This window comes from Diceros bicornis, chromosome 13 (assembly GCF_020826845.1).
Source record: "Diceros bicornis minor isolate mBicDic1 chromosome 13, mDicBic1.mat.cur, whole genome shotgun sequence".
NCBI classification, from domain to species: domain Eukaryota; kingdom Metazoa; phylum Chordata; class Mammalia; order Perissodactyla; family Rhinocerotidae; genus Diceros; species Diceros bicornis.
In genome coordinates, this window is record NC_080752.1 from 16,372,907 (window position 1) to 16,395,832 (window position 22,926).

Here is a 22,926-nt window from a genome sequence, read left to right on the forward strand (position 1 = left end):
GCGCCCTTATTTTGTACCCTGACTTGGTGAAGCACTCTTACAAGCTACAGAATGAGTCAGCTTTATCCACGCTGTCACCAGTTACCACAACTATCCACACTGAGAAGTGACACACACAGGGGAGTTCTTTTATATCTTTAAAATTAATAACAACAACAACTGCATAGACATAATGGCATGCTATAATTGACAGAGCTCTCATTCATTCATGCTCTTCTCTGAGCCTCATGCCAGCCCTGTGAGATAGGCAGGGCAGAGTACTGTCCCTAGAAAACTGAGGCTCAAAGAGGGACAGTGACTTGCCCATGGTCACCAACAAGTCAACAAGCAAGGCTTGGTCCCATCCCTGTTGTGGGGTCCCAAGCTGCCTCCCAAGGATGCCAGATGCCAAGTCCCTACCCTGCCTGCTCACAGCAGCATCAGGACCACGATGGCAATGACCATGAGGACCCCAGCCAGGATGCAAAGGACCAGGAAGACGATGTCACTGGTGTCCTGGGCCACCATGGCCACAGGGCCCTCCGGTGCCTCCACCTCATCCCTGGGTGGTGCTTCCTGAAGGTGCTCGGCTGCGGCAGCATAGGGCCCAAGCCAGTCGGAGCCAGACAGAAGGTGGACAGAAGCCTCCTTGCGCCGTGGCTCACAGCGGACCTCGTACTCATGGATGTCCTCCCGTCCACCAGCTGAGAAGTCGATGTACAGCACGCTGACGATCACGGAAGTGTTGTTTCTTCTCTGTGGGGTCACAGGGCACTCGCTCACACCTGAAGGGGCCAGGCCTGACCCTGTTCTCCTACATATGTGGGGGCTCAGTGCCAGGGGCAGAGCCCCAGGAGCCTGGGTTCCAGTCCCAGCTCAGCCACTGACTCCCTTCCCTCTCGCAGACCCCATCTGTAAAAGGGTGGTACTAGGAGAGTGGGCTATCTGGAAGGACGATGTCAGATTTGATGGACCAATGTTTGCTCTGGCTGCAAGGAAGCAGGGTCTATGAAAGACAGTAGTAACAATGACAGGGACATTCGGGGGACATTTGCTATTTTCCAGGCTATGTATTTTAAGTGCATTATCTGATTTAATTCTCACAACTGTCTCTTATTGGTACCATAAATACCCCCATTTTACAGATGAGAAAACGGAGGCCTGGAGGTTAAATCCTTTGTTTGAGGCCACACAGCACACAAGTGACAAAGACACATTCTCACCCAGATCTGCTCGATTCTTGACTGTGCTCTTAGCCATCACACCTCACTCAAACCAAAGAACACAGAACTGAAGGGACCTTCACAGCACCTGGTTCAAGCCCCCTTCCTTGGCAGTTTACAGATGTGACTCCTGAGGCCCAGCAAGGGCGATGACTTGCCCAGAGCTAGGCCCAGAAGCCACGTCTTCTGCCTGCCAGTTAGGAACTCTGTCCCTGGTGTTATGTGACCTTCCTTCTGGAATCTTTTCTCCCAATTATGTCTACAGCAATTTTGTGTCCCTGCTATTGAGTCCCTGGTCACCCCAGTGGCACCATCCTAAGGTTGGGAAGAGCCATTGAGGAGCGAGCTTTGGGGGGGCCTGACACACTGCTGTCTTCCCCACCCCCACAGATGAGGGAGGCAGGAGTCAAGCTGCCCTGAGACAGTGGGGTGTTCCGGCCGGGGACTGAGGGGCAGCATGTTGATGGGCAGGCTGATGTGGTCTGGAGTGGGGGGCCACAGCGATGCAAGGCTGCTCTCCCCACCCACCCCAAATCCGCTGCAGCTCTTACACTCCCTAGGCTGCCCAACTGCCCCCGTCCAGTGGGTGGCACTTCTGAGATGAGGCTTCTAAAATTCGACGCTGCCTAAAACAGAGTGAGCAGGCATGAACAGTAGGAGGCTGCCAGCACTGGAGACGCGCAACCCCTTTGGGGAAGGGTGTGAAGGGCAGTCACAGATCTGGAATTTTGTGGCCCAGGTGATCTTGCGGGTCTCTCTCAACTCTGGGCTTCCAAAAGGCTCAGATTCCACGTCCCCAGAGGAGCCTCTGCATTTGTGTCCTCAGCCTGTCGGCTCCCACACCCTCTGAGAAGAACTGGTGCCCTGGATTTTTGTGATACAGAATCAGGACACTGGGCAAAGAAAGACAGGACCTGAGAGGGAAAGGGGACCCAGGGAGAGGGTCGAAGTGAATCTACATAACAAAGAAGGAGAGAAAAATCACATAAAATGGGGTGGGGTGGGGGAAAGTTTTAGGGGTTTTTGACAAGTGAGAGACTTGAGGAGGCAAGAAAGGCCACACAAAATGTGGTGTTATGGTTATGAAATCAAGTCTCTAATGTCTTCTAAGAGACACACAGAAAGGTTGTCATTGCTTTTTTTGTTGCTTTGGGCCGTTTGAGCTGTGCATCTTTGCAAGCAACTCAATGCAGAGACTGGTCCTTGTGGGTCTAGGACTTAGAAGGGTTACATGAGGAATCCATGAGCCTAAGGCGCTCAGCTTTTATGTTTCCATGATATTGACGCCAAGATTCCATAATTCTGTGGTTCCGAGTTCTGGTGATGGTTCCGTGAGTCCGAGACTCAGAGTGTCTGACTGCTTCATTCTAGATTTCACGACTCCCTGCTTCTGGGACTCTCTGTCTCCATCATTTCATGACTATGGAATGTGGTTCTGTCCCAAAGAAAATCCCCGGGGGATTTAGGGCATGCAGTGGGGTGAGGGCAGATTATCTTGGCAGGCAAGACTGATCCCCACCTCTCCTCTTCTCAGGGCAAAAGGCCTGAGAGGCTGCCAGGAGGCTGGGGAAGCCGAGGGTGGACTGGAGAGGCCAGGGCCATGCATTCGGCTACTGTTGGGGTGGGGGGAGCACAATTTGCTGGAAAGCACGTGACTTCTGCCAAGCCAGTCTGGCAAATCCCCGGATGCCAAGGCTGGGGAGTCTCCCTGACAGAGGCCACTCTTCCTTCTTTCCCTTTCCCCCTTCCGGACTTGTCCCTAAGAATACAAACGTCCAGGTGCTTGGGTTGCTGCCCAGTGACTCTGAGGGCCCCAAGCCTGGGTTCATGGCCTCCAAAATAGAAGGACGGTAGAGAAAACTCACTTGTAAGCCTTGCCGCCTTTGCAGGGAGGTGGACCCTGCTACTTGAAGGGCCCTTTTGTTTTGCGGAGCCCAGGGACGGATTTGGGTTACAAGGTTGGGGAAGGGGCGGGCAGGAGGCGAGCACAGCTCAGACAGCTCTGCATGATAGAGGGGTGAGGACTGGGTGGCCCTGGGCAGCTCCAGGGAGAAGCGGGGAACAGTGAGGAAAACCTTCTTGTGGAGGAGCCTCCCACAGGGGCTTTCGGTCATCACTGGGGTGCAGTGGGACCCCCCTCCTCTGTCTCCCCGATATGAGTTCTTTGCTGCATCTACACTGAGTGAGTTTGTTGAGGTAAAGCCAAGAAGGGCTGAATTCTGCATCCAGGCTCGTGTGCTCACTGGATCCAGGAAGAGAAGTGGAACTCTCCAGAAGGGCAGGAGCCTTTGAGCAAGGCCAGAGCCCCTCCCTTGTGCCTGCCCTCCTCCCCCCAGCCCATACCTGAGACTCAGTGCCGCAGGTGTCGAAGCGGGCCTGGATCCGGAAGGTGCTGCCGACTTCCTGGGCGGCACAGCTGCGGCTGCCCAGGTAGACCTTGGTCCGCTCCAGCGGGGCCAGCGCCTGCGCGGAGATCAGGATCTGGAAGTCCGTGCGGGAGCAGCTCACATTCACGGGCACCACTGGGGACAGGAGGGAGGAGCTGGAGGCCTTAGGGGCAGGCTGTCTGACCCCCACCTCCCCCAGGCCCCCCCAAAAGGGAGATGGATGGGGAAACCGAGGCCCAGAGTGGGGATGGCTCTCACGCCATCCTAGGGGATGTTTTCCATGTCTTCCCCCATTTAATTCCATCAGACTGTGAGCTCCCCAAAGCAGGACCATGCCCACTTCTCAGGGTCCTCTGAGCCCCGCACAGACCTTGGCAGGCGCAGTGAAGGATGAATGAATGAATGAATGTTCTTAATCATAATAAAAGCTTCTGTTTGTGATCACTTGGCCATGTGTCAGGCAATTCATTCAATCATTTAACAAATTTTTATTGATGGCCTACTATGTGCAGGCACTATTCTAAGCACCACAGACACAACAACAAAAAGAAAACAACAGCCACAAATTCCTGCCCTAGTGGCTTACGTGGCTTACGGTCTAGTCGGGCGAGGGAACAATAAATATGTAAAAGACACCTAGGGTCAGAGTGGTCTCAGGGAAAATCAAGCAAAGAAGAATGACAGGGAGAGTGGAACGTGTCTGGGGGGTGTTGCAGTTTTGAAAAGGGTGGTGGAGGAAGCCTCACTCTCCCCATGACGAGGTGGACGTGACTAAACCTATTTTACAGTTTTGGAAACCGAAGCTCTGAGAGGTGAAGTTGTCTTGCAGTGGCGGAGTTGGGATATTAACCAGTGAGTCTATAGGATTTCAAAGTTGGTGGCCTCTCCACCCTAAAGGGGGTCCCCTGCACCCATTCCAGCCAGGACGGTGTGACTCTAAGTGTCGGGGTTTGTGCGAGCATGCATGTGTGTGCACGTGTGTGTGCGTGCATGCATGGGGGGCAGTGCTTGCTGGGGCAGGGGTGAGTGCAGGGGAGAGGAAGGGGTGACTGGTGGGAGGAAAAGGAAAGAGCTGGCAGGCAGAGGCCTGGAACTCTCAACCCGTCTCCGGGAAATGCCTCAGACATATTTCAGCCTCTGGTGTCTGGGCAGTCGGGGATTTATGGGCCCGCCGTCTCCCACGATGATCTCGGTGGCGCTGAACTGTGTGTCACCCCTGATTGATGCAGAGACTGTTCTCCAACCAGAGGCCGCCTACGGCCTGGGCCACATCTGGAGCCTCGAGTGCCCCCGTCTGACCCTGGGCTCCCACAGGGATCCAGGGAAGAAGGTGGGGCAGGGAGGGACGGGGGCTCCTGCACTGAAGCTCCTGGAATAGAAGCCAGGATTAGAGCTGCCCGCCCTCCATCTCTGGAGGCACCAAAAGGAGAAGGGGCTTGTCCACGATCACCGAGAGCTGGGAGAGGACCCAGGCCTGGCAGTAAGACTCTCCAAGCCAAAAGGCATGTTAAAGACCCTTCAGCCGATGTCCTCATTTTACAGGTGGGAAAACTGAGACCCACAGAGAGAAAGTGACTTGCCAGCTAGCTGTGACAGACCTCGAGGGCACCTGGCTCTCTGGAATGTAATCCAAGAAGAGGACAGCTCTAAGAGAGGGACAGCGCCCCTCCCAGTTTATGGATGGAGCTGACTGAGGCCCAGCGAGGGTGGGTCTGCCCAGGCCACGTTGTGCAGTGAGCTTTACTGCAGCTCCACTGTTTGCTTCCCCATCGCTCAGACCCCAACTCCCCTTGCTTACCGGGTAAGGAACAAGGAAAGGGCTTCTGAATGCAGGACAGGCCTGAGACACATGGAGGAGAGAATTCCACCCTCAGCAAAGATGTCCCTGTAGCCAGACACTGTGACCTCGTTACCTCGTTTCCTCTTAACGACTGCCTGGCTGGGGCATCCATCAACCCCTGTCACAGATGAGCTCACCTGGATGGTCAGTAAATGGCAGTATTTGGATGTGGCTCTGGTCTGTCTGAGCTCAGCCCTGGGCCCCCTCTCCCGGGCCCTGCTCAGCCACACAAGAAGGCAGGGGGATGAGCTCTAGTCTTGGCTGAGCCCGTGTGACTGCAGTGACATCCTTTCCTCTCTCTGCATCTCTGTTTCCACACCTGCACAATGAGGAGCTTTAGCCTGGGCAGGCAGAGGGCAAAGTGGGTCCAGAGCACAGGCATTCCTGGGCCCATGGCCCAGGAAGGGGGTCACAGTGGGGGAGAGATGGTGGACACTGTCAGTTGACAAATCTAACTGGCTCTATGGAGGCTGGAAAAGCCAAATACCAGCTGCCCCAGACCCCTCTGCAGCTATGGCAGGCATAGCCATCCGACCAAGTTCAAACCAGTAAGACCAAGAAGAAGTCTTTTGAGGGCTTCTGAAAATGCTTTTGCTTTCCTGATAAAGGGACATTTGTGGTTGGCAACCCTCCTACTCGCTTCCAGCCTAGAACATGGACACGATGCCTGGAGTTGTGGCAGCCATCTTGCAGTAATGAGGCCAAGAGGATCCCAGAGAGATCAACTGGGACAATACTGAGTGCCTGAATCAACACAGCAGCTGCCTAGCTCCAGACTTCTTGTTATGTGAGGAAAAACAAATGCCATTTGTTCAAGCCACTGTCAGCAGGATTTCTGAGTGACATAAGAAGGCAGGTCAGCATCTCCAATGTTATACCAATACCATAAACAATATTACCATATTTTGCATGTTACCCCTGGATACAGAGGATCAACCACAGTACAAGACAGGCCAGGGGCCCATGGGGGAAGGAGCCAAGTAGGGAGGGGTCAGGGATCAGAGATTTGGAAGCTAGAAAGGTAGGGGCCCCCAAGAGTAGAAATAAGCAATGGCCACATTGGTGGCAAATGTCCCAGGGCAGAAGTCGGCAGCAGTGTAGCCACGGGAGAAGAGGATGGGGGAGACCACGCGTGGGGATCTGGACAGCTGATAGGTTGGAGGAAGGAGGCTGCAAAGACCGGGGACCCCTGCCTCGCCTTCCTCCACCAGCACATCCACACCCTGCACCCCAGCTGACCTCCAATGTAGGCCACGGAGAAGCCCCTGCGGGTGGTGCTGCGGTCCGTGTGCAGCAGAAGCAGGAGCTGGTTGCGGCTCGAGGTGATGGGCGGTGGCAGGTGGTGGCCGCACCAACTCCCCAGCAGGGGCGCCTCCTCACTGGCCCCATCGAAGGCCGCCAGATGGTCGAAGTCACAGGTCCTGGTCAGGCTGTTGGGCCCCTCCAGGTCCAGATCCAGGAAGAACACCTTGACCTGGTAGCCAGGAGGCAGGCGGATGGTCCAGTGGCACCGGATGTTGTTGGGGTAGGAGCTGGGGTACTGTGGGCTGGAGAAGTTGCCCCGCACGGCCGTGTACACCTCCTGGCATTCTCCTGGGGCGGGGAGAGCGGGGGACAAGGAGCAGTGGGGAGAAGGGTGGGGACTGTCACCCTCTGCAGCTACAGCTCGGGCTGCGGGTGCTGAAGGCATCCTCGAGCCACCCTAGCAGGTTGCGGGCATCGTGGCCAGCAAAGCAGACAATCGATCCCAAAGCCTGCTTTAAACTGAAACTAGCAAAAAGCTGGGACTCTCCAGTGGGCAATCCCCTTCATGAGTGTTGGCCCTGTTAGGAACTCAATATCAATACATAACACCTGTCCTCAGAGTTGTGTCCAAACTTGGACGTGACAGACAAGGTGGTTCATGGCCTGACCTTCCCTTTTTCTCACTGTCTCTCGTCCACCCCCACCTTCCAGCCTCACCAAACGCCTAGCACTACAAGCACACCAAATCCTCTCTGTCCTCCTTGTCTTTGCACATGCTGATCCCTCTGCTTGGAAGAGCCTTCCTTTCCTTCTGCCTCTGGCTAACTCCTTCAAAACACTGCTCAATTCTCTCCTCCTCCAGGAAGTCATCCATGGTCACAGTGGGTTGTCATTGTCTGTTTCCTTTTCCATCTCTTCCACTAGATGGTGAACTCCCCAAGGGTTCATTCATTCATTTGTACAAATGTTAACTGAATACCTACTTTGTGGCAGGTACAAAGATAAGCCCATAGGAACTCACAGTTAGGCTGGGGAGATGGACATGCAAACCACATACAGAAGTGATGTGTTAGATCATTGCTGTGAAAAAACTTCTATTAGGAGTTGAAGGAAGGGATTACTTCTGAATGAATCAGGAAGGCTTCACGGAGGAGGTGACATTCTTATGCCTTGACAATGGCCAGGCAGGGAAGGGTGTGCTAGAGCATTCCAGGCAGAGAGAGATCAGGAAGCGCACGGCCCAGGGGCAGGAAAGTGTGACCCCTGTATGCATAACGAGGAGGCAGGAGCCCAGCGTGCACAGGGGCGGGGGCGCGGCTCCACCCCTCCTACCTGAGAAGTAGTAGGCCTTGAAGCCTCGGCCTCCGATGTTAAAGTCAGACTTGAAGACCACCTGCAGCTCGTGGCCCAATGACACAAGGGTGGGGGGCCTGGCACTGCCACAGTAGTGGTGCCCGCGGGCAGCGCCGGGCTCCCCGAGCACAGCCACGTAGTCATAGGTGCACTCCTCGTTGCCCTCCACCTGGAAGTCCACGAACACCAGCTTGACGGTGGTGTGGCCGGCGGCCCGGATCACCCAGCGGCACTCCACATTGTTGGGGTAGTTGTTGGGGTACTCGGGGCTGGTGAGGATCCCCGACAGGCCCGTCAGGACACCGCCACACACATCTGCAAAGGAGGCCCTTGAACTGAACTTTTTCCCTCCCAGTGGCTCCCCGACCTCCTCCCTGGGGAACCAGACACTCCTAAAGCGTTGCTCCCACAGGTATCTCACGGAACCTCGTCACCACCCACTGAGCGCTTGCTAAGTGGCAGGTACAAGCCCGGCACTCGGTGCCTATGCTGTCTTTTTACATCACTGCCATAATTCTAGAGGAAAGTGCGGTGGTTTCTCCCACTTCATAGCTGAGAAAATGGAGGCACCGAGAAGTTCAGTAACTTACACGTGTGACCCTGAGACAAGGATTTGCACAAAAGGAGTTTATCTGGGAGAGATGGGGACCCCAGGCGGGGGGTGAGGGAGCCAAGGCATTCATACATCAACTCCCCAGAATCAGGCCGAGGGCTGCGGGCAGTAGACGTGACCCGCCAAGACTTCGGAACAAGCCCTCAAGCAAAGAGATGCAAAGGTTGGCAGGAGCCGTTGAAGTGGTAAGGCCCAGGGGACGTGGGCAGGGCCCTGACAGCAGGTCACCCAGCTGGTAACTAGGAGAGCAGGTCCCAACCCAGGAGGACTAGCTGCAGAGCCTGTGCCCTTGACCTTGTGAGTCTCATTGTCCACTCCTAGCAGGCCAGTGGGGCACAGAGGCTGTGGTGTCTGAGTGCAGGAATGTAATCAAACCTCCCTAACAGATGAGGAAACTGAGGCTTAGAGAAAGGATCTGAGGAAGGAGAGATGGGTTTTAAGTCTGAAGACAGGTGTCTTCTCAGCTCTGTCTTCTATTAGCTGTGTGACCCTGGGCAAGTAACCCAGCCTCTCTGAGCCTCATGACAATATGAGAAATCATAAGACCTGCCCAGCCTGATCTACCAGGCCCAGACTCGTGCCGAGTCTGAGAAGACACTGGTGAAAGCCCTTTGGAAGCCGGAGCAACCAATACAACCAGGAGGTGGGTGACGATGAACTCTGTGACTAGCTGGAGGCCACCAGCAGAGAGGGGCACATTCAGGATATACTTCCTGAGACTCCAGAGTCTCGCCCCGTGGCATGGCTGTGTGAACAGAGCACTGCTCTGGGCGGCTAAGGACTTGACTTGTTGTCCCAGCACTTCTTCGCCCAAGCTGTGTGACCTCGGAAAGGCACATCCCCTCTCTGATCTCAGGTTTATTGCTTGTGAAATGAGAGGGCAGGTTTTGACAGTCTGTGAAATTCCTTCCAATGCTAACACCCTTAGCAGAGACTTTCAAACGTGCTCTGGGGCTCCAGCGGCTCCCTGGGGCATCTATCTGCAGGTAACTGTGCAAACTTCATTCTTATGTTGTATTTCAAACTATTTTTTAATGCAATGAAAGACAGCATCCACAGTCACATGCCTTATGTGTAAAAATTTAACTCACTGGAGGCCATCAATACTGACCTGTGTTTGGCTTATAATAAGTAAACGTTAAAAATAAATGCACACCACTAAAATACTGCCTTTATCTCTTTTATATGTCAGGGATTAACACAAGGGTCCATTTGCTATAAGGATATTCCTGCTTTAAAACATGTTGGAAAACATTGTCCACTGTATTAGGACTTTGATATCCTAACATTCTAAAAATCTGAAGGTCTAAAATTCCAAAACTACGATGAGATCAGTCTATGATTCTGTGGTTTAGCATTCCACAATTCCAGGCCTCTAATGCCAGCAGGAGCGGTGTCCACCTGAGTGCCCACTGCTGCTGGCGGGCCCTGTGCACCAGGAGCCTCTGTGGGTGTCTATCGCTTGAGCTGATGGGAAAGGCCTTTGGTCTCGGCCTTGGGAGAAGGGAGGAGGTTTGTGTCTGCGCAAAGAAGCCTGAGGACAGGAGGAGCGAGCCAAGGAGAGCAAGGCGTCTCCTTCCTCACTAGACTGAGAGGCAGGTTCAAGCCTGGTTGAGGGAGGGAGGCGTTAGGGACCCGCAAAATAAGAGGCGAGTTCAGGAAAGGCTCTGGGAGGGAGAGCGTCACCAGCTCCACACAGCCCTGGTGCACCTTCCACTCCTGAGGACTTCGGGGGGGCGTGGTGGGAGCCCGGTGCCCGTGAAGTGAGGGGCTGCCACAGAGGGGTCAGCAGCAGTGGCAGCACGGTGTCCCCTGCTGTGTCCTGACGCCATGGCACGGGGTAAGAAGGACGAGGATAGAAGAGCATGAGAGGCCTCGTTCCTGAGCACAGTGAGACGCTCAGGGGCCCCAGGAATAACAGAGGGAGACGTGGGGAGTGCTGCCGTGAAGGGGGGAGCCCACAACTACCAAGACCACAGGCGGAGCTGCCAGTGCTCCATGAGCCCCGAGAGCAAGGGCACCCCATGACGGAGCAGCCCGCATGTTGAGACCCTGCCAGTCTCCCCTCAGCCCTGCTGCTCTCCCCGACCTCCACCCAGGACCACTCTCTCCCCTGCCTAGTGCCCTTGCCTTTCTGGTAGCCTGCGGAAAAGCCGCGGCTAGCCACGTGCTTGTCGGAGTGGAAGACCACAGACATGACATGCCAGGAGGAGGTGAAGGGCGGCGGGGGCACCTGGCCGCAGAACCTCCCCAGCAGGTTGCCCTTGTCTCCCGAAGCCCCGTTGTAGATCTCCAGGAAGTCGAAGCCACAGGTGTCGTGGTACTCCAGGTCGAAGGCGTGGAAGGTGAGCAGCACAGAGGAGCCCTCGGCCACTACAATCAGCCAGCTGCACTCCGTGTTGTAGGGGTAGAGCCTGGGGAAGTTGGGGCTGGAGAAGTTTCCGGAAGGCGCAGAGAGCACACCGCCACATTTGACACCTGGGGCAAGAGGCAAGAATGGCTCAGAGTCAGTGCTGGGGTCTTGGTGGTGGGCCCAGCGACAAAGCTGGGTCTTTGGGATGGATGAGAACGCACGAGGCTGTGGCCCTAAATCAATTCACTTATTCAGGCATTTGTTCATTCGTTTACTTATTCTCCAAATACTTATCAAGTATTCTTTTATTCATTCAACAAATACCATTTGAGGGCTAAGCATTGTTCTAGGTGCTGGGGTTGCAGCAGGAACAAGAGAGACGAAATCCTGCCCTCATGGAATGTACATTCTGGCAGGGGAGACAGACAAGAAACACAGTGAGATGGGCCGGCCCCGTGGCTTAGCGGTTGGGTGCTCGCGCTCCGCTGCTGGCGGCCTGGGTTTGGATCCCGGGTGCGCACCTACGCGCCGCCATGCTGAGGCCGCGTCCCACATACAGCAACTGGAAGGATGTGCAGCTATGACATGCAACTATCTGCTGGGGCTTTGGGGGAAAAAAATAAAAAGAAATAAATAAAATTATAAAAAAAAAGAAACACAATGAGGAAAATGTGGAGCATATTAGACAGCAATAAGCGCTATGGAGAGAAATAAAGCGGGGAAGGAGAAGGAGACAGGGGTGTCAGGTGGGCCTGTAACTTTAGATAAAATAGTACTAAATGCCAGGCCCTAGATATGTGCAGGGGGGATTTTAAAAACTAAAAACAATAATAACCATCCCTACCCAGAATGAAAATATGCACAGCCTATTACAGTGTTAAAAGTATATTCTTATATGTACATATTTGCTTATATTTTAAAAAGAAAACAATGGAAGGAAACTAATAAAAATGATTTTCTGTCCAGGGAAGGAGTAAACAGAGGGAGGAAACAGACACGACTCCTGGACCTCTTTAAATGCAACTTGTTTTATACTTTTGACTTTATAATCATGAATAATTTTTTGTTTTGTTTTGTGAGGAAGATCAGCCCTGAGCTAACATCCATGCTAATCCCCCTCTTTGTGCGAGGAAGACCGGCTCTGAGCTAACATCTATTGCCAATCCTCCTCCTTTTTTTTCCCCAAAGCTCCAGTAGATAGTTGTATGTCATAGTTGCACATCCTTCTAGTTGCTGTATGTGGGACGTGGCCTCAGCATGGCCAGAGAAGCAGTGTGTTGGTGTGCGCCCGGGATCCCAACCCGGGCCGCCAGTCGCGGAGCGTGCACACTTAACCGCTAAGCCACGGGGCCGGCCCTAACATAACTTTAAAAGATCAAAAAATTTTTAAAGTAACTCCTAAATATCCCAAACTGAAACAAATACACTTAACTCTATATCAAGTTGGAGGCACATTCCCATGGGGAAAATGATTTCAAATGACTCTGAAATACACTATTTTGACCACATATTTCTAGTGAGATATAGCCCAAGGACAAAATGAACCACAAACAAATCTTAAACTATACTCAGTAGACTTACTATTAGTAATATTAGTAAATATTGTTATTTTACATGTGTTTTATATATTGGAATAGAGCAATATGTTAATCTAAATAGAAACTAAGATTTTCAGCGTAAGAGAGATACAAATATAAAATTTAAAAAATTAAGTAGAACCCTTGTGATCTTTAATGTGAATTGAAAACATCAGTACGAATTTAAGATTTACTTTTATTTCTTTTCTTTTTTTTTTTTTTTATGAGGAAGATCAGCCCTGAGCTAACATCCATGCCAATCCTCCTCTTTCTGCTGAGGAAGACCGGCCCTGAGCTAACATCTATTGCCAATCCTCCTCCTTTTTTTCCCTTTTTCTCCCCAAAGCCCCAGTAGATAGTTGTATGTCATAGTTGTACATCCTTCTAGTTGCTGTATGTGGGACACCGCCTCAGCATGGCCAGAGAAGCTGTGCGTCGGTGCACGCCCAGGATCCGAACCCAGGCCGCCAGTAGTGGAGAGCGCACACTTAACCACTAAGACACGGGGCCGGCCCTTACTTTTATTTCTAAAAAACTTAATTTCCGGGGGCGTGGTGTAGTGGTTAAGTTCTTGCGCTCTGCCTCTGGGAGCCCGGGGTTTGCAGGTTCTGATCCCAGGCGCGGACCCACGCACTGCTCATCGAGCCACGCTGTGGCGGCGTCCCATATAAAGTGGAGGAAAATGGGCACAGATGTTAGCCCAGAGCCAATCTTCCTCAGCAAAAAAAGAGGAGGATTGGCAACAGGTGTTAGCTCAGGGCTAATCTTCCTCACGCACACACAAAAAATTAATTTCTTAGCTCTATTCACTAAAAGGCCTAAAAGCAATGATATTTCAGTAGTATTTCTCACCTCACAGGCCTTAGATTAGGATTATTATGTCCAACTAAAACGAACCAGGGCTCCTTAGAGAAATGGTTGGTCTAGGACAGGATATGTATAAAATACCCTTCGGACATCTTGTCACACCAGAAAGCAAAGAAGCTATGAAAGACTGCTGGGACTGTGTCAAAAGACACAGGAACCTACTCGAAAGGGCTCCCACAGGCTAAAGAAGGGACAATCTGAGCATCAAAAACGAATAATGATTGAAACACATCAAATATATAAAAATTCATAAACTCATAATGCAGCTCAGAAGAAATTAATAAGAAATTCATTGATTTCTTCTATTTTTTTATTTTTCTTTTATTTTTTTTGATGAGTAAGATTAGCCCTGAGCTAACATCTGTTGCCAATCCTCCTCTTTTTGCTGAGGAAGATTGGCCCTGGGCTAATGTCCGTGCCCATCTTCCTCCACTTTATATGTGGGATGCCTGCCACAGCATGGCTTAATAAGCAGTGCATAGGTCCACGCCCAGGATCCAAACCCACAAACTCCGGGGCACTGAAGAGGAGTGCTCAAACCTAACCACTACACCACTCGGCTGGCCCCTGGTTTCTTTTAGAGGTTGGTGGGGTGTGACCTCATTTTTTTGAAAATTGATATAGAGAAAAAGAAAGAATTAAGCTTCTACTTTGCCTTTCCTGTTATGGAGTGTATTTGAGGATAACCAAAGAGCTGATGAAGGAAAACTGTTATTTATAGAAGACTGCAGAAAGAATAACATTAGAAAAACATAATTTTGAAAACCTTAATGAAATCAGCATCATCAACATCTTTTGGAATCACTGACTAAAAAGGTAAATGATGAGAGGTAAAGCCTAGATGGTCAGGAGATGGGTACTCCTTGTGAAATTCTTTCAACTTTGCTAAATGTTTGAAAATTTTTATAATTAAAAAAATACCCAAAAAGTTACCTTTATAGGGAACTTTACAATGGACGGATCAGGCTAACAAGACCTGAACCCACTGATCAATCTAACATCGAAGTGGAACACCGGACAATTGTGCCCTGATGTGATACACACACACTACCTACAATGAATTCTTGAAAAAAATGAAGGAACCTGAATATAATAAAGTCTCTGCATCTGTCTACAAGTTAGAGTGAATATGGAAGCTAGAGGAACATTCTAAAGGACATCATGAGGATACATTCAGCCAAGTCCAGAATGTGGGAAATTCTAATGACCTGGTGCTTCAACAGTAAATAAGGGGGGAAAGGAGGCACAACTGTGGTATTCAATGAGACTCAATCAGAAGAAAACATAGGGGGTGAGCTCCTTGATATCGGTCTTGGCGATGATTTTTTGGATCCGGCTCCAAAAGCAAAGGCAACAAACGCAAAAATAAACAAGTGGGACTACATCAACCTAAAAAGCTTCTGCACAGCAAAGGAAACCATCAACAAAATGAAAAGGCAACCTACTGAATGGGAGAAAATATTTGCAAATCATATATCTGATAAGCAGTTAATATCCAAAATATATAAAGAACTCATACAACTCAATTGCAAAAAAAGAGCCAGTCCAACTAAAAATGAGCAGAGAAACCGAATACATTTTTCCGAAGAAGACACACAGATGGCCAACAGGTCCATGAAAAGATGCTCAACATCACCAATCATCAGGGAAACGCAAATCAAAAGCACAGTGAGATATCACTTTACGCCTGTTAGAATGGCTATTATCAAAAGACAAGATATAACAAGTGTTGGCGAGGATGTGGAGAAAAGAGAATCCTTGTACACTGTTGATGGGAATGTAAACTGGTGCAGCCACTATGGAAAACAATATGGAGGTTCCTCAAATAATTAAAAACAGAACTACCACATAATTCAGGAATCCCACTTTTAGGTAGATATACAAAGGAAATAAAAGCAGAATATCGAAGAGTTATCTGCATTCCATGTTCATTGCAGCATTATTCACAATAGCCAGGATATGGAAACAACCATTAGTGTCCATCAACAGAAGAATGGATAAAGAAGATGTGACATATATACATAGAAACAGAGAGTAGGAAACTGGTTGCCAGGGGAGAGGCTGGTTAAAAAAGAGAGAGAGAGACTCAAGAGTCAAATATCAACCAAGTGCACGTATGGACCTTCTTTGGATTCTGATTTCAACAAATCAATTGTAATGAGATTTTTTTGCAATAATTGGGGAAAACAGAACACAAACTGAGTGTTAGATAAAATTAAGGAATTATTATGCCATTGTGATATTGTGATATTGTGACTATGACATATATATCTTTCTCTGTTAGAGATATATTATGAAATATTTATGGTTGAAATAATGTGATATCTGAGATCAGCATTAAATTTCTCCCAAAATGGAGAAGAATACACCGAGGGGGTTGGCTAGAAGAAACCAGAAAGGCAGAAAGTTGATAATTGTTGAAGATGGTTGATGGAGACACAGGGATTCATTATACTACTTTCCCTACTTTGTGTATGTTTGAAATTTTTCATAATTAAAAGTTAAAAAAATAACCAGTACGTTCTTGGTCACCGTCTCAAGGAGGCTTTGCCAACTACCCTGTTCACAAGGAAAACCTCTCCCCACCTCTACACCCCCTCCTCCCTCTTCTGCCATATCTTCTCTGTAGCACTCACCACCCTCCAGTGGACTATTCATTTCCTTATTTGTTTGGTTCATTGCCAGTCTCTCCCCATAGAACTGTGAGCTCTGGGAGAGCGGGGGTTTTGTCTGTGTTGCTCTCCGCTGCATCCCAAGCACCTAGAACAGTGCTCGGCACAAAGCAGGTGCTCGGTGTATATTTGCTGAATGAATGAACAAATGAGTGAAATGAGTGATCCTGTAACATCCCCACTATAGCCCCATAAAATAGGCAGGGCAGGGGCCGGCCCAGTGGCGTAGTGGTTAAGTTCTCGAGCTTCACTTCAGTAGCCCAGGGTCTGCAGGTTCGGATCCCGGGAGTGGACCTATGCACCACTCATCAAGCCATGCTGTGGTGGCATCCCACATACAAAACAGAGGAAGACTGGCACAGATGTTAGCTCAGGGCTAATCTTCCTCAGCAAAAAAAAGAGGAAGATTGGCAACGGATGTTAGCTTAGGGCCAATCTTCCTCACTAAAAAGAAAAAAAAAGAATAGGCAGGGCAGGTGTTATTGACCGCATTTTACAGAAGAGAAAACGGAGGCCCAGAAAGGAAGTCACTTGCTGTCGCTGACATCTATTGCTTTGGTCTGCCCAGCAACCCATTCCTCCACCTCTTGCAACAACACGCCCCCGACTTTAGACACTTCTCCCCTCCCTTGCCTCCATGTAGTAACCCTGCCTCACCCTTCCCTGCCCAGGGCTGGACATATGACCCTTGGGCAATCCTGGCCCCACCACCACCACAGTGACTGGCCTGCAGAATGCCTGGACGAGAGCCCTCTCCTCCCCAGTCCGAGGCTGGGAGCGAGAGGCCTGGGCAGCGCGGTGCTCAGGGCCCACAGAGAAAGCTTGTCGGCAGACAAGAGCCATGTGAAAGTGGAAGTGGCCCTGAAGCCAAGAGCCCTGGTTGCCGGCAACCCAGAGCCTCGCCCAGCTACACTCCTGCCTCCCAGTTACAGAGCCAGTGCATTCCTTGTTTTGCTTAAACTCACCCAGGTTGGGTTTCTGTCACTTGCAACCAAAAGCATCCTAAAGAATGCAGTTAACCAAAGTTCCTGTAGGAGAAGGCAAGTCACCAAGCATGTGCCCTGAACCAGGCCTGTGCTGACTCAGCACGGGTCCCTCCCTGGAGCTCACAGTTGGGGGGTGGGAAGGAGGAGTCAGGAAAACGAGGCAAAGCCATGCAGTGTGATTATGCGGTGGCTGCACAGGGGCTCTGGGGTCCAGAGGGAGGAGGCCAACCTTGCTGGGGCCAGCACTGTCAGGGGAGGGACAAGATTCACAGAGGAGGTGATATTTGAGTTTGACTGGGAAGAACGAGAAGCTTTTGTTAGCTGGGGAAGATCTGGAGGGAGGAACTGACATAAACGAAGGCTCAGACTCACGATCACTTAGCCTCCCCGGGCCTCAGTCGTGCATCTGCAAAATGGGGTAATGACCCCTCCTTTGCTGGGTGGCTCTGAGCACTGATGAGATAAAGCCAGGCAAGGGCTGCAAGACACACACCTAGCTCACAATATCAGCTCCCCGCCTGGCCCCTGGGGCTGGCCAGGGCAGGAACAGTGTTTGATTCATGGCAAGAGGACAGAGGGACATTCTGTCCAGTGCCTGTCTTTGGCCTTCCCCCAGCCCTTCCCACAGGACAGGAAAAGCCATGAGAGCATAGGAGCAGAACTCCTGTGGCCCAGGAGGCCCCGGGTGCCAGCACAAGTGGAGGCCTTGTCCTCTAGAACTCAGCCAGGCACCCTGACCTCTAAGGTGACCCCAAGGCCACTGAAGTCCCCATGGCTGGAAAAGGGGAACAGCTAGCTCCTCCCACCACCCAGGCATGGAGCAAGACGCCTGGGTACCCAGCCCATCTCTGCCACCGACTAGGTGACTGGGAAGTTACATTTCCCTCCTGAGCCCCTCTTGAGCCTGCAGGAAACTGAGGTACTGCTGGCTGTTTGCTGAGCCCCAACTATATGTGTGCCCCTTAAGACGGGTGAAATGATATCGCCCTAGCTTCACAGCCAGGAATACAACCCTCGGAGGGCTGGAGCAGCACAAAGCGATGGGAACCAGGGTGCCGGCAGAGGGTTATGGGAGCTCCAAGGAGGAAGCGCCTGAGGCTGATGAAGGGATCTGGAAGGCTTCCTGGAGGAGGTGGTGTTTGACCCAAGCTTGATGGATGAGCCAGATGTCCTCAAGTGGAAAAAGAGAAAAGGGACCTTCCAAGTAGAGAGGACAGTGGGGGAAGGCCCCGAGAGTGAAGCATCTCCAGAAGAGGGTGTGACCCTCTGCCAGAGCATGGGACGCCCAAGGGATGCAGGGAACCGAGGCTTGTTACTATATAGAAATGGGAGCCAACACTCGGAGGGCATTGAATGCCGTAATAAGAAACCCTGATCTCACTTAGCTGGCAGAGGGGAAGTTCAGCAGGCTCTCAGGAATGGTATAGTGCAGAATAAAGACTCCTTCCAATAGATGTTTAATAGTTCCCTGAGCCTGTCCCTTCACCCTTGGTAACCTTGCAGCCTTGGACAGGTTACCTAACTTCTCAACCCTCAGTTTCCTCATCTGTAAACTGGGGGACTAATACCTACCTTGCAGTTTGTTGTGAAGATTCAGTACAATCATATACATTAAGCATCCAGCACTTGGCAGGCACTCAGTAAATACTGTCTTGCCCAGTCTCAGAAACAAATACATCCTCAACCCAGCCAGCTTTCCCAGAAGGCCCTCCCACAGAGAAACCTCCCCAGACCTCACTGCTGCCTGCCACCCCGCTCCCCTCCTCCTGGCCCCGCCTGGCCCCAGGAGCTCCTACCTTTCATGGCCTGGGCCCCAGGGCCTGGGCCCAGCAGTGCCACTGCCAGCAGCAGACAGGGCCCCAGCTCCACCAGCATGTCCTCCCCGGGGCCCCACAGGTCTGCAGAGCTCCAGCAGGCCAGGATCTGAGGGTCTGGAGCAGGGGAAAGAGAGGTGAAGTTCAAACGGCCTCCACGTTAATGGCGGCGTGAATAATTCATGGGCCCCTCCAATTAGTAAGCTGATGCCCAGGTGCTTGCTTCCCTCCACTCTAAGGTGACGGATCTAGTGTCCCCAGGTTTACACGTTCTGAGATCTGCACCGGCCACACTCTATCAGGGAAGGAAGCAACTAGCAACTTGGGGCTGGAGGGGATTTGGTGGTGGAGAAAGGGCATGAGTTTGGGGCTGGGCAGATCGGGGATCCATCCCAGGTCAGCCTCTAACTTGCCAGGTGACCTTGAACGAGTCATCTAACTCCTCTGGGTCTCGGTCTGACTCCTCTGTCCAGTTGGGCCACTCAGTCTGCCGACAGGGAAAGGAGACATGATAATGTATGCTAAAGCACATAGTGGGCGCTGCTACAGGCTTTCCCATCCCCCACCCCGGGGGAGCTGAAAGGAGCCTCTAACTAGTGGGACAGGTGGGACAAGCATCCTTCAGACACGCTTAGATCAGCTCGGAGGGAGAGGGAAGGAGGCTGTAGTGGACAGCTGGGGAGGGAAAGCTTCTTCATGGAAGAATGCAACAGGAATAACAGAATGGGAAAATCACATCGTGCAACTCCTAACGCATCATGGATCCGGGCCACAGTGTAAATTCTGGCCAAGAATATTAAATGTTCACTCCTTTATTGATCCACAAACCTTGCTTGAACATCACTACGTGCCAGGCCCTGTGCTAGGAGCTGGGGCTGCAGAAATGCCCTCGAGGGCTCTGTGTCCAACAGAGATAGGGTCCTTCCCTTCCCTCTGGGAGTCTGGTTCACTTCAGCCCAACTCTCCTTCCTAAGCGCCTTCTCTGCGCAGAGCCTGCACCAGGCGGGGGCATCTGAGGTCAACGTGGCACATTCCGGCCTCCCAGTGGGGAGCCCGGGCTCTGGTTTGATGGACAAGGTCTGAATCCTGGCTCTACCACTCACTGCCGGGCTGTGGGAGCCTGGGAAAGTCACCCACCCTCTCTGAGGCCCAGCCTCCGACTGTGCAATAGGAGTCACGCGCGCAGTAGCCGGCCGTCTGCCGTGAGGATTAGAGGAGACGACGTACGGGCCGTCTCAGCAGTGCCTGGCTCACTGCACAGGAGCAAGAACGACTTTTATTTACCTGGGAGGAATTCAGACGTTCACCTGCCAGACCACAGGTTGCCTCTGGGCCATCCTTTTGTCGGGAGGTCCCCGGGGAGCCCTCTGCTGCCAGCATGGGAGGCCACCTGGCAGGTGCTCAGGAAGAGTCAGGCCTGACGGATCGGCTTAGCTGGGGCGCTTGATTGGCAGGCACAGAAAGCGTCAGCTGTCCCGGGCAGTCTGAGGGCTGGAGACTTTTATTAAACACCTACTGTGCACGTGAGAGAGGGCGCTGACTCAGTCCTCTAGGTGCTGGGCATGGGGCTAGCGTGGGGTTGTGTCCTCCCAACTCCAGAATTACACATCAGGCACCCCCCTTATGGAGGAGGAAACGAAGCTCACAGGTTTGAGCCGCATTCTTGGGTTGAGCCGCTCCACAGAAAGAGCCTGTGACAAGGACTGGAGGGCAAGTGGTTTAGTTGGGAGGTGATCCCAGGAGGCACAGGTGGGGATGGAGGAGTGACACAGGGACGAGAAGAAGTCGGTTCAGGGTGTGCTGATGAGCAGCTGACCACTGTGGGCAACCCAGGCTCAACCCCCCGGGCGTCTGGGGAGACGGTGTAGATTCCGGCCCCAAGCTGCTCCACTGGGCGGCGAGGAGGCGGAGGGTGTATCCACCACTGCCAGCTGCCCCGGGTGAAGGCTGCGTGAGGGCATCACCCCCCACCCCGGGTATTTCCAACCTGCCTATGAACGGCCGGAAGACCAGGGGCTGCAGGCAGAAGCGGTCTGCATGCCTGGGAATGGTGAAAGCCACAGTGCGGGCGGGCCGTGACGGCATCGATGGAGCCATCCATAATGAAAGACTGTCACCATTATTGTGACTACACTCTGGAGTTGCCATCCCCCCCATCATCCCACCTCTGAAACGTTCGTCCCACCCCAGGGACAGCCGCCTCTCTTCGCCACGCTGGTCTCTTCCCTGCTGTCCTCCCCACACCTGGCATGCCCCTGGCCCCACCTTCCCTCTTGAGCTTAGATTCCAGGGTCAGGAGCATCCTGCTCTCCTTTCACGACACCTGCTGGACAAGCCCAGCTGGCCACACCCTCCCGTGTGTGTCTGGACCCCTGAGCACTGCGGGGCGGAGTCTGCCACTGTGTAGTCACCACCAGCACCCGTTCGTGGTCTCCAGCCTCGTCTAGGGTCTCAGGTCTACTCCAGCCTTTCCGTGTTTCCCTAGGTGGTTCTCTCTCTCACTCTCCACAGACATCACCCCAGATGGTCACCAGTCTCCCTGAGACAGCGCATCCCCGCGTCTCCCTGCAGATGACCCCACCCCCTCCCGAGGAACAAAAAGGCAAGTGAAGCAGAAACCCTCCCTCTTACAGCCTTTACCCTCTGTGAGCTCCCACGCACTCCTTCCCTCCAGCCTCAAGGGATGGTGGTCCCACCTCCTGTCCGAGGCCAATCCCTCCACCTATGCCCGGAGCCCACCCCTCCCACTGGCTCAGGGACCTACCTCTCCACGTCCTCAGCCTCTCCTGCCTGCCTGGCTTTCTCCCATGCACACGTAAGCACACGCAGGGCTCCCATCGAGGCGGGGGCTGGGGATACACACACTTCCACGAGCCTGTGCTCCCCCCGGCTCCCACCCTGTCCACCTGCTGGCTTTCACAGCCCAGCTTCCTGAAGCAGTGTCTATACTTCTTACCTTCACTGTCTCCTCTCCCCTCCTTCCTCCAAGGTCTGCTGGGCTGCACTCATCCACTACAGTCAAACTATTTGTGTCCTGGTCACTAAATCCTATCAGTGCTCCCCTTTTCTGCTAAATAAACCACGTGCATTCAAACCCTTGTCTCAAGGCCTGCTTCTGGGAGAGCCCAGACTAAGACACACACCCAGTCCTAGAACGTCACTGACGGAGAGGAGCAGCTTACCTGATTGGCACAGCACGATTCATCCCCTAAGACTAGGCGTGTTGCTACCACAACAAAACCAGGATTTGGTTAGCAAATAGCAAGGCAAGGATGGCTGCTGGGCTGGCAACCAATGGTAACCACCATAGTGCCCCTCAGGCCCCTCAAAATCAACAGCTCCCAAACTGAACTCATTGCTCCCCCACCCCAAACTTGCTTCTCTGCTGGTCTTTCCTATTCAAGGTGGTGGCACAACCAATCCACCAAGCCAGAAATGTGGGAGTTGCCTCGACTTTCCTTCTCCTCATCCCCACATCCACCGGCAGCACTTGAGCTTGGTCACCACTTTAGGCTCTGAAACAACCTCGGAAGCCATCACTGCCCAGACTCACCATCTCTCCCCTGCATTATAGCAGTCTCCTCACCGGCCTGCGTGTCTCTGCTCTCGCCCGCTCCCTGCCCACCTCAAACCACAATCTACTCCGATCTTTCTAACATGCTAATCTGACCATGTCACAGGTCTGCTCGGGATAAAATCCAAAGTCCTCTGCTTGGCATTCATGCCTCCTCGGGACACTCCCTCCACCCCCAGCACATCTCAGACTTTCTCCTCACCTTGAGCTCCACATCCCAGCCACCGGCCTCTCTCTCCCTTCTCCTCACCTTCTGTGCCCCAAGCCTGGATTGCCCTTCTTGACAGACTCTTACTCATGCTTCAAAATGTTGTCACCTCCTTCAGGGAGTTGTCCTGACCCCACCCCAAGCTAGGAGAGTGCCCCCTCCCTGGGTGTACCCCTCGCACAGAGAGGACCCTGCACTCTGGCTAGCTGGTTCTTCTGTCACTACCCTCCATTTT

At 52.4% G+C, this 22,926-nt stretch overlaps 1 protein-coding gene across 1 annotated transcript; it reads right to left on the reverse strand.

Annotated features, from left to right (window-relative positions):
* Window positions 1-408: 408 nt before the first annotated feature.
* On the reverse strand, window positions 409-19,024 carry CDCP2 (CUB domain containing protein 2). Its single transcript, XM_058551991.1, has 6 exons — window positions 18,892-19,024; window positions 10,771-11,118; window positions 8,007-8,342; window positions 6,669-7,022; window positions 3,546-3,724; window positions 409-735 (listed from the first exon to the last, which is right to left on the reverse strand). The coding sequence occupies exons 1-6, from the start codon at window positions 18,968-18,970 to the stop codon at window positions 409-411; spliced, it is 1,623 nt and encodes a 540-aa protein (XP_058407974.1). The 5' UTR covers window positions 18,971-19,024.
* Window positions 19,025-22,926: the final 3,902 nt, after the last annotated feature.

What these genes read in the sequence shown, in the direction of transcription:
- CDCP2 (XM_058551991.1), bottom strand. Translation starts at nt 18,970, where the DNA reads ATGCTGGTGGAGCTGGGGCCCTGTCTGCTGCTGGCAGTGGCACTGCTG. An exon ending in CAAGGCCTACTACTTCTCAG is followed by an intron (nt 7,023 to 8,006) that starts GTAGGAGGGGTG and finishes TCCCCGCCCCAG; the next exon opens with GAGAATGCCAGGAGGTGTAC. An exon ending in CCTGCGGCACTGAGTCTCAG is followed by an intron (nt 736 to 3,545) that starts GTATGGGCTGGG and finishes GTGACCCCACAG; the next exon opens with AGAAGAAACAACACTTCCGT.